This window comes from Anabrus simplex, chromosome 7, assembly GCF_040414725.1.
Source record: "Anabrus simplex isolate iqAnaSimp1 chromosome 7, ASM4041472v1, whole genome shotgun sequence".
Taxonomy (NCBI): Eukaryota; Metazoa; Arthropoda; class Insecta; order Orthoptera; family Tettigoniidae; genus Anabrus; species Anabrus simplex.
Window position 1 is genome coordinate 346,573,036 of NC_090271.1, and position 12,211 is coordinate 346,585,246.

A 12,211-nucleotide genomic window follows, 5' to 3' on the forward strand; every position below is an offset into this window, starting at 1 on the left:
TCGAACTTTTCTATGACACTATACTTGTACGATTTCCCGCCATGGCACTTCTCTCGTACTTCAGAAATGTAAACACTTGCCGCGTCACGAAGTATTCTAAGATCCATTAATACATGCAATCACCTTGATTCACAGTTTAAACCTTCCAAATGCCATGGAAAAAACTATTTCCAAAATGTATCCAACAAGGTGCAATTACAATGTTCAAATAATGCACTTGGATAAATCACTGACAAACATAACCTCACGCAACGAAAGAAAAAAAATCGCACAATTCAAAGACGAGGATAAATTATGCAGGTTCTCCTGTGCAAATGCATTATTTTTTGGATTTCTGTACTGTTTGCATTTTTATTATAGATGCTTTGTACTGGCATGGAAAGTGCCTGAAGCTCTTAAAACATTGTGGCTTATCGAACTTTCCCATGACGAGGGGAAAAGGTATCTCGCTTCCATGTGCATTGCAACGCACTACTATGACCCCCATACCTCACACTTATACGATTTCCCGGCTGGTAATTTCTTCTTTAAAACCATAAGACCGTTTGGGCTTGCATTAAAATAAAGCAATGCAGTTTCACCGGCAATGACAATATTGTTCGGTGCCTACGAATTTATTATATGAGCCAAGTTTTTTCGTCAACTGTCGGTATCGCCGGTGTTTGCGGATTCCTTTTTTCCCCGCACACTGCCTGTTGCGTGATATTACGGCATTCCTTAAAAGGTTGAATTCCGATTTCATTCAACTTAGCAATCATGAAGCGCACTGTAGGCCCACCGAAGTGAGTGTAAGTGCGGAAAGCTACCCCTCCATGTTCCGGAAAGCGCGTTCTATTATGACGCGGAGCGGATAAATTTCGAGTTGAAATTACTCTGTAACATACTATTGTTTTAAAATGTAAAGGCAGTTTCGAATTGAAAGTCTGAATTTCGGTAATGGGGCCGACATTGTACTTCGAATTACGAATTATCCGTATTTCGAATTAAACAATTGAAAAAAACACGCAAAACTGCATACCATGTTTCCGGGAACGAGAGTTTCTTCGAATTAGGCGGGATTTTGAATTAACCGATTTCGAATTATCGAGGTTCTACTGTATTTCTTTTCAACCTGCACCTCCTCCTTAGTCTCTTTACTTCTCTGTTGTAATATAGTGGATCTTTACCATTCCTTACCACTTTTAAAGATACAAACCTATTTTCACATTCCTCAACAATTGCTTTAAACCCATTCCAGAGTCTGTTTACATTTTTATTTACCATTTTCCACCCGATCATAGTTACTTTTCAAAAACTCCCGCATGCCTTTTTTATCAACCATATGGTACTGCCTAATAGTCCTAATTTTAATCATCATCATCATCCTAAACCATCTCCAGTTTCCCGGGTGTGGTATATGAGCCTCCTCCATCTCATCCTGTCCTTGTACCATTCTTCCTCCACCAACTTGTCCCTATCATGACCTCTCAGCATTACATCGCTCTTAACTAAATCTATCCATTTCCTTCATGGCCTTCCCACGGGTCGTCTTCCTTCTACCTTTCTGTCAAATTCCTTCCTTGCAGTTCTGTTTACTGGCATCCTCTTCATGTGACCAAACCACTTCAGTCTTGATATCTGAATCTTATTTAGGAGAGAATTGTCTATTCCTACTTCTTCTCTAATTTTCTCATTCCTAATCTTGTCTTTCCTGGTTTTCTGGATCATAGTGCGTAGGAATTTCATTTCAGCTGCCTGAAGTTTGGAATTATCTCTATTGGTCAGTGTTGTGGTTTCGAGACTGTATGTAAGAATTGGTGTATAATAGGACTTGTACAATGTCATTTTTGTTTTCATGGGTATTTGCTCATCCCACAGCAGGTGTCTTACCTGGTGGTAGAATTGTGTTGCCTTATTGATTCGATTGTTCACCTCATGTTTTGCTAGGTTGTCATTTGATATAACGCTACCCAAGTATTTGAAAACTGGAACGCTGTCCAGTTGAGCTTCATTTAACATCCTAATTTTAATACCTTCCTTTATTCCACATTTATTTTAAACTACCACAAAAACAGCTTCATGACCACTAATACCATCTATTACTTTGGTTTCTCTATAGAGCTCATCAGGTTTTACCAGTCCTTATCACAACGCGCAGGTCGCCTACGGGTGTCAAATCAAAAGACCTGCACCTGACGAGCTGAACCCGTCCTGGGATCTCCCGGAACAAAAAGCCATACGCCATTTCATTTCATTTCATTTCATTTCATTTCATTTCATTCAAATACTTAAACAAACAATTTTGAGAACACAGAAAACGCTTGTACCGTACCCGAAATACTCATAAAATATGTTTGTACCAGAGTGGAGTAGAGCATCAATAGTCACTTCTGCGCTGATTCTCTCACTGAAGTAGTGCAGTGGTATTTCCTACCGGCTGATAACAGCACACTGCCCGGTGTTTGGAATGCCCAGTTTAGCAATAGGAAGGCTGCTACTTGAGTAGCTGACATCTTTATTTCGAAATGTATCCGGAGCTGCGTGATGGATGTTCCAAGTGGGTGCGTCAAATACAGTACATGAACATGTTTTTTTCTCCACTTTGGACCCAAAAATATTGGGATGCATTAATTATGTGAGAAAATACAGTAATCCTAATCATAGCAATCCAGATTTATTGTAAAAAGCCATACCTTTAGAGGATTTTGGTCTAGCAGCAAGACATCTTCTGGATGTGGCTGTGTAAAGGGATGATGAGTTGACTCTAGTTGATCAGCTTCTTCTCCAGGCAAGAACAGAGGGAAGTCCTCAACCCACAGAAAATCAAATGGTCTGTTCTGACGAAGTTTCACTCCTTTTGTTTCCAAAAAGTTTACGTACTCTAACCGGAGATTTCCTAATAGAAAGGCCTATAACAAATCATCGAAAGTTTATGAAATGAATAAATCTTGAGCATTTCAAGGAAATACTGTTTGTTAAGTCTCCAGCCCAAAGACTGGTTGGATCCTGAGATAGCACTACCAAAGTTTCAGTGGTTTTAGAGAAACCAAGAAAACCCGTGGGAGTGCTATAATAGGAATGGCGAGCAGGGAGGTATTTTGCTATTCCTTTCCTTGCTGTGGCAGGAAGTGCTATTGCACCAGTGCACTAATTGTGCTCACCCTCAGCAGCTTCCGTATTCTCACAGCCATAAACTAGACTCAAACAATTTGCTCTAGCCTGTGCTAAGACACACACATCAAGAAATTGCCACAGGCGGTCAAGGAAGTACATCAAGTCATAAAAGTATAAAAATGAAAACCTATGAGGAAATCCACAAATCCAGCAACTGCATATTGCTAAAATTAAGGAAGAGAGATGAGAAAATGCAGGAAGTGTGAACAACTGGTACAAAGAAAAAACTGGAGGAGAGGGATGGGGGGCACCAGCTCAATTAAAAATAAAGCAAGAACATTCAACATTTTCGTATTGAAAGCCCATGAGACTAAATACACAAAAATTTTGTTTACCTGGACTGGATAGGACCAGACATCATCTGAATTAATAAAAATATAGAAATAAACTAAAAAGTGAACTCAAGCTACAAAAGCTATACAAACAACACATTATAGGCATACTCATACTGTCATAATCACCATCATTTTCCCAGGTGCTTGCCATCTCGTCCTCTCTGCATGCATCTTCTGGTCCAGGATATCTTCCCATCTGATTTCACTCTCTCTATCCAGCCTTTCCTTGGACAGTAAGGTCGAAGGCATCTCACTCTTCATTCTCATAATGTGTCCATACCAATGAAGTCTAGCAGTTGGTAATAGGTACCTCATACCTTCCTGTTTACATAGTTCTAATGAATCTCTGAATTCTGCTGTAGTAGACCACATGCCTCTAAACCATATGCGAGAATCGGTACAAAGTAGGTGCAGTACAGGGTTGTTTTGCTTTTGTGGTATTTTGCAGTCCCACAGTAGATTTCTGATTTGATTGTAAAAGTTTGATGCGTTCTGTGTCCATTATTGGACATTATAAATTTTCCAGCTAATTCATTTCTGGTTGCCAGTGTTTCGCCCCAGTGTGCTAAGTTGGGCTCATCAGTTGGTAAATAGCACACCTACCAAGACGCATGGCCGTGGAGGCCACTGCGTGGGCTACTTGGAGTCACCGGCAGTGCCAGTGCACTATGAGAGACTTTGTCTCATTACCAAAAATTGATGCCTGCCTGGCCATAAGATGATAAAGATGTTGATTCCCATAGGGAACCTGAAATATTTGTTCCGAATGAGTAAATTTATAAAACCAATATAGTTGGTCTGACCATCCATATCGGTATTATAAATTTATTCATTCGGAACAAATATTTCAGGTTCCCTATGGGAATCAACATCTTTATCATCTGATGGCCAGGCAGGCATCAATTTTTGAAAATGAGACAAAGTCTCTCATAGTGCACTGGCACTGCCGGTGGCTCTAAGTAGCGAACGCAGTGGCCTCCACGGTATGCACTGGCCATGCGTCTTGGTAGGTGTGCTATTTACCAACTGATGAGCCCAACTTAGCACACTGGGGTGAAACGCTAGCAACCAGGAATGAGTTAGCTGGAAAATTTATAATCACAATAATAATTATTAAATTATGCAAGATTATTGAATTACATCACTAAACTAGGGACTACTTTTGGCCTTGACTGGCCATCTTTAGCCTTAATGTAATACATCTAATAACTAAACAAATGTAAAAACACACAACTGACATGAAAACTAATGTACAAACACACAATTAACATCGAACACCATTCATAATATAGCTAAATCTAATGGATACAACAGTTTTTTCATTGAAAAAATAATCAATAAATATAAATATCGCCCCTCTACCACTTTGAAAAAAGATAAACAAAACAACTCCTCCCTTTCTATCTTTATGTTCAACGAACAAATTTACTGTCACCAACATCTTTAAAAAGCACAATGTAAAAGCAGTTTTCAAAACCAACGATACGAATGCACAAGTCTAACATAATGCCAAATCCATAAACAAGTTCAATAGTTTTTCAAAATCAGAAGTATTCAGGATTATTTGCAACAGTTGTAATTCTTCTTTCGTCGAACAGACCAGGAGGAATTTTAATATAATAATAATAATAATAATAATAATAATAATAATAATAATAATAATAATAATAATAATAATAATAATAATAATAATAATAATAATAATAATAATAATAATAATAATTTCGTGTGGCTATTTCTAGCCGAGTGCAGCCCCTGTGAGGCAGACCCTCCGATGAGGGTGGGTGGCATCTGCCATGTGTAGCTAACTGCGTGTTATTGTGGTGGAGGATAGTGTTATGTGTGGTGTGTGAGTTGCAGGGATGTTGGGGACAGCACAAACACCCAGCCCCCGGGCCACTGGAATTAACCAATGAAGGTTAAAATCTCCGACGCGGCTGGGAATCGAACCCGGGACCCTCTGAACCGGAGGCCAGTACGCTCACCATTCAGCCAACGAGTCGGACAAGTAAGTAAACTCGTGTCCTCATACCAAGGTGGTGCAGCTCTTTTCAGGCACATCCCCAATTGGAGGTGAGCTGCATGTACCATTTGAACCACGTACCAGCCCTCCTGTCATTCTTAAATTTCTGGCAGTACCGGGAATCGAACCCGGGCCTCCGAGGACGGCAGCTAATAGTGCTAACCGTTACGCTACGAAGGCGGACATTTTAATATAAGGTACTCAGAACATGCCAATGCCCTGAAGTACAATAAATTTTCAATTGTAGGACAGCGTATGTATGACTATAATGACAAATTCACAGACATAAAACAAGATATGGAAATTCTCAAAATCATCAACAAAGGACGCTTCCTTAACATTATTGAAAGCTGCTTCATACATATAGATCAATATTTTAACCCGAATCATAATCTTAATGACATTTCAGAAAAGCTAAATATCCTATTTCACCTTCTAATTCCCATTTTTAGAAACGTCAAACCAACAAGTCATAATTCAGTTTTTCATAATATTCACAGCACCTTTCCTCACCAGCCATCTCTTTTCCCACATCCTCCGGCTCCGCCTTAATTTCCCCCCCACCGAACCCCTCTCCTTTCCCTGACCTCTCCCCTTCCTCTTCCTTTGTATCTCACAACCGTTAGTATGAGGGACACAACAATACACCATACACCACATACCTCAAGGAGAGGTAAGTCTCATTTAACCTACGCCATTTGACTAACATGCTCTCTCTCTCTCTCTCCCTCCTTCTATTCATTAATTTTATCTATCATTTATTCAGGTTAACTTCATGGACATTCACGACCCTTCATGGACCATATCTTCATGTGCCGCCCTGATAATGTCCAACAGCATTTCAGCATGATTTTAACAAGCACTACGGGAACATTTCATTTTATTTCGATGTGGAAACATCATCTAGCAGTTCAGCGTCAGCTGATGGTTATTTACAGTGGCATCCAGTGGCTTGCATACTGCTAACACCTCTCGAGTAGATTTGGTGATTGATGATCTGACTACAGAATCAACAATTACCAGTTCTCATTTTGCAATTGAAATGTTAATGATTAGCAGTAATGGAACTAACAATTTTATGAATATCAATACAAGAAAGAGTCTGGATGATGAGCATACTCCAGATGCTAAGAATTTAGAGCCTAATTTATTTTTCAGATTTTATACTTAGTTCATCCAGATTTTAATGTTAATTGTGTGTTTGTACATTAGTTTTCATGTCAATTGTGTGTTTTTACATTTGTTTACTTATTAGATGTATTACATTACGGCTGAAGATGGCCAGCCAAGGCCAAAACAAGTCCCTAGTTTAGTAATGTAATTCAATAATATTGCATTATATAGTATTGAAAAAGGTGGATCATGTGACATTAATAATTATTATTGTGATCACAATTCAATACAGATCAAAACCATGAAGTTTATATCCTATGAAAATTTATAATGTCCAATAACGGACCAACTACATTGGTATTATAAATTTACTCATTCAGAACAAATATACCAGGTTCCCCATGGGAATCAACATCTTTATCATCTTCCTAAGATGTTTTCCAACAGGTTTAGTGTGTTACGACCCTACAGTTTCCACATTTCTGTCTGTTGCCCTTTCTTTTTGCTAGTGGCTTTACGTCGCACCGACACAGATAGGTCTTATGGCAACGATGGGATAGTAAAGGGCTAGGAGTTGGAAGGAAGCGGCCGTGGCCTTAACCCGATGAGTGCTCCACCCGTCTACGCGGCCGATCCAGCACTACTATGCCTGTCTATAGATGGTGCGCGAGAATTTAAATTTTTTTTGAGTTTCCCGGTTCACTTTCGAGTACAAATTTGGTCTCTGATATGTTCTGCCACCTGTTGGGCATTATGTAGAACTAATTGATCAGAGATTATAGCTTCGGGAAGTAACTTACAGAGCTTTTTGTAGACGTCTGTGGAGTTCATCTGTGATGTAAACAAACATGGTGGAAACACAATCTAGTTGCTCTTGCAGCAATCTTATTTCGGATCAGAGAATCTTTCAGTTATTAACCAAAGCGGAAAGTGATGATGGAGGTGATGGTTTTAATGAATTGTTAAGCGATTTTGAAAGTGATAGAGAGAGTGCCAAAAATATTGTATGTGAGAGAGAAACAGAGCCTCCTTCTAAACGAAAGTAGAAAAACACGGTGAGTACAAAAGCTTTTTTTTTTTCACTAATTTTGTGGCGGACGGATTACTTTTCTTCACCAGAATTTCAAGTAACTGTGACAGACTCTGAGGGTCAAGTATTGTTTGATGACAACCGGAAAATAATTGATTTTTTAAAAACTTTTGTGCCAGTGGAGTTGGTGCAGATAGCTGAACAAATCAGCATCACAAACAACCAGTAGAAAACATTTAACTATCACCATATTTCAGGTTTAGATATTTTAAAATATCAACTTATATACTTCTAAGAAGTTACATGTATTAGTTGCCTACAAATTTTAGGAAATAATATTATTTTGGGCTCTTTACTTTGTGTAAAGATAACGCACGCATGGGCACATAAGTGTGATTTTGTTTTCTCTCAAAATAATATTGAACGTAAGTAGAGGATTTTCCATTTGCATTCAGATGTATAAAGAACCAACATTTATAAACATTTTAAGCTAATCACCCCATTGATAAGTTAAAAATTGAGGCTTCTACAAAAAAAATTTATGTATGAATGTAAAAACTCAGCACAGAGTTTCCAAACACTCAACTGGTAACTCAGCATTTAAAAGGTTAATTAAGGTACAGCCCCAGCATTTGCCTGGTGTGAAAATGGGAAACTACGGAAAACCATCTTCCAGGGGATCTGAACCCACTATCTCCTGGATGCAAGCTCACAGCCGCGCGCCCAAATCGCCCGGTGTTGCCCTTTCTAACAGCTGGATTTTCATCTCAATAACAAAAAAGCAGCTAAAACCTTACAAATCACCTGGGAAGGAATCCCTCTTCAACACTGTTCGACTCCAAAATATCTGGGAGTGATTCTGGACCGTACGCTTACGTATAAGAAACATTGCCTAAACGTGAAACAAAAAGTGTCTGCCAGAAACAACATAGTGCGGAAACTTCGAGGCACCACCTGGGGAGCTCACCCTTGCACTGTGAGAGCAAGCGCGTTAGCACTGTGCTACTCCACTGCTGAGTATGCATGCTCCGTGTGGCATAAGTCCAGCCATGCCAAAAACATAGATGTAGCACTAAATGACACCTGCCGTATTATCACAGGTTGTTTAAGACCTACTCCCATAGATAAACTCCACTGTCTCGCTGGTATAGCACCACCCGAAATCCGACGTGAGATTGCTGCTAGGCATGAGAAAAGCAAGGCTATGACTATGGAAGCCCATCCTTTGTATGCCTGTCAACCAGCACATCCTAGGTTGAAATCAAGAAAGAGCTTCTTGACAACCACTGAAGCTCTTAAAGGAACACCACAACAAGCAAGAATCTCAATGTGGCGGGAAAAATGTCAACATTTGAGAGAATGGATGGTTCCAAAGGAAGAACTTCCTCCTGGACATTCTGAACAGTGGACAACATGGAAGGCTCTCAATCGATTACGCTCCAGCACCACGAGATGCAAGACCAACCTACAGAAATGGGGCCTTCCTGTGGAGACAGTTTACTGCAAGTGTGGTACTAAGCAGACTAACGAGCATCTTCTACTGTGTCCATCTTCTCCAGCCACTTGTACCATTAAAGATCTAATGAGGGCAAGTCCAAATGCGCTTGTCGTGGCCAATTTTTGGTCAACCAATATTTAAAATTACCTTTTTTATTTTTTGTCTCTCTTACTTTGTACTTCTGACACGATAAATAAATAAATAAATAATACAGCTGGATGATGATTCCCCAATCTTCTGGGACTTTTTTTTCCTCCCAGATCACTGAGAGCACTCTCTGGTGTTCCAGCTGCCTTAACATATCTCAGGTGAGAACATCAAAGCCTGCATGTTCCTTAGTGGTGTTTTGACTTCCAGCCATATTAATGGGGATTGTTTTTTTTTCTGGATTTCGTCTATTGTACAGTTGGTGGTGCTGTTGTCTCTTTCCTCTTCTTACCAAACTATCATCATTCACTTCTTTTACTTTTAACTACTTTAAATAGTAACTTCCTCTATCATGGTAGTAAAGTTAACCAGCACTTTCTGTTTTCTTCTTGGATCACTCGTTTTACAGCCAACTTCCTGTGCTCGCTCTTCTCATTTCTTCCATAGCCCATTTTTTGTTTTACTTGAGCATATTTCTTTCTTTTACTGCTGTCTTTACCCAGGAGTTTGCCCAAAGATTTCCTAAGCTTCATTTTCAAGAGTTTCTTTGAACAAGGTTCATTCTTCTTCTAATCCTCTAATCTCAGTTGTTGTTTCCCTTGAGTTGTTTGTTTTATTGTTCACTCCAGTCTGTCTTTGCTCTATACCTACTAATGAGTAGCATGTCGACTGCTCTCATTTTTATTTACTAACATTTTATGCAAGTTTCTTTTCTTTCTTTTCAAATTTGTGTGGTATTTGAGCACAGCATGATCATGTAGGCATTTCACCAGCATCAGTTCAGCTGGAGTTGTTTCTATCTAACACTGTAAGTAATCAATCAAAACTACAGTATCGTCGCCATAAGACCTATCTGTGTCGGTGCGACGTAAAGCCCCTAGCAAAAAAAAAAAAAAAACTACAGTGGCAATGTTTTTCCACTTGTGCCATAGCCGCCACATGAGTCATTAGTTCTTCCACTCGAACACCACTTTCCAATTCACCATTACTCAAGCACACTTAAAACACAGAAATAAAGGAACAATCCAGCTACTTAACTCTCTAGAGGGCAAGAGGGCAGACCAGACTGAACTTTCAAGGTAATGGTAGCTTGAACTCAATTTCTACATCATCTGCAGTGACAACAATGCAACAGTTTTGTACATATTATTGAAGAGACAGGCATACCTTTGCGTTGGAAAATAAAAACAGTGCAGACAAACCAGAAATTCACGTTAATGAGGGCCAGATAAATGAGGATCTTGTGCATCACCATTTGAAACAATTTATCATGAACAGTAAGCTATCTTGAAATTCATGCATAATTATTTTATGAATATCAGTAAAGAATTTCTACTTCTACTTAAGCAATCAAAACTACAGTGGCAATAATATTTTTCATTAAGTAGTATTAGCACTATAACATGTGTAATGTAATAATGACTTACTACTTGTTCAGCCTGACCTGCTGCCAAAAACAGGAGGTCTCCATCCTGAAGATTAAGTTTTTCGTGCAGAGAATCAGCAACACCTCCAAAAGATTTCTCCAAGTGAGCAAGTGAAGTTATTCTCAATCGAGCCAATGGGAACTGCACTTTTGCCATATCTTCATACTTCATCCTTAGTGGGTTTGTTAACTGTGCCTACATTGGTAACAGAGATTTCTATTACACAATGAAAAGTTTAAAATGCATGCAGAAGAAAAATGAGGCAGTGGTAATGACGACGTCTCGTCGCAAGATAAACAAATACTCTGACATAAAAGAATGATGCAGAATGAGATGTATTCAACGACCAACCAGGAACTTTGGCTGACTGTACAGGCATCGTCAGCAATGATGGGTCAGCTTGTCCTTCCCAATGAATGAGTTTGTAGTGTCAGCACAGTGGTGCTGGATATTAGTTTATCATTAAAAGCACAAGTAGGTTGTTTTAAACAATGCAGTATAAATTACAAATCTTTGTCCTTTAATATTTTTTGTAGATTTAGACATGTGTGTTATTTGTATAAAAGCAAAGCTTTTTAGAAACTTCAACCATTCAAAATAAAATAAAATCACTACACCATATCTCAATAATAAATACCAATTTGAATCCTAACTATCAAATATCACAAAAATAATTTCAAGCAAAGAAAATTGGATTTTAAAGGTTGCTTTTGGTGCATACAAGACTTCCCAATTATCTAATCAAATAATTAACAACATTAAACCAGTGTAAAGAAAATAAAACAATGGATATTTGAAGGATTCCCTGTAAAATATGTTGGAAAGTGTGTTACTAGTGAAGGAGATGAAGCTGCGTATGTCACGAACTAGAGTGATTGATATCAACAGTGTAGATGGTTCATCCAACCAAAATGACTGATGTGGGAGTGAATAGTGTGTGCCTGTGCCCTACCATCAAGTAACACTCTGAGTTGTAGAAGTAGTTAAAGTGATATGGACTCAGCATGAAATGACAGAGGAGGAAATTCCGAATAAAGCTCTCAAGGAAACAATGGCTAGAAAGAGGGCAGCCTAGAATGATGTGGAAAGATTCGACAACAGAAATTATTAAAAAAAAAGGGAGTAATATATTTGAAGAGTAGTGGTGGGCCCTCCCGATGGTATCACCACCTTGACGAAGGCAAAATACATTTTGCCGGGTGTTTTGGAGGCTTGCGTGTTCAAATGATCCTTAGAGCTATGCCGGCGGGAGCATATGCTCCTGGTAGGGCCACCCAAGCCGGACAGGTCTAAGGTGATGATCCAGACTAAGAGTGATACCCTGGTCCTCCAGGTTGGGGGTTGGTACGTGGGGCTAACAACTCCACTACCACAAAACTACATATTGTTCAGAAACCAAATCAAGATAACCGGACGGTCCCAAACTTACGACGACTAAAGCGCGCTAAATGGCAACGATACGGATATATTGGAACATGGAATGTG

At 39.1% G+C, this 12,211-nt stretch overlaps 1 protein-coding gene across 2 annotated transcripts in view; it reads right to left on the reverse strand.

The window, feature by feature from the left end:
• Window positions 1-12,211, reverse strand: part of AspRS-m (aspartyl-tRNA synthetase, mitochondrial) — a 348,037-nt gene that overhangs the window by 89,938 nt on the left and 245,888 nt on the right. For both annotated transcript variants that reach the window (XM_067151851.2, XM_068228690.1), the window contains exons 10-11: window positions 10,727-10,921; window positions 2,673-2,888 (exon numbers count right to left, since the gene is read on the reverse strand). In XM_067151851.2, the coding sequence (XP_067007952.2) occupies window positions 2,673-2,888; window positions 10,727-10,921 (411 nt within the window). The remainder of the gene's footprint in view (window positions 1-2,672; window positions 2,889-10,726; window positions 10,922-12,211) is intronic.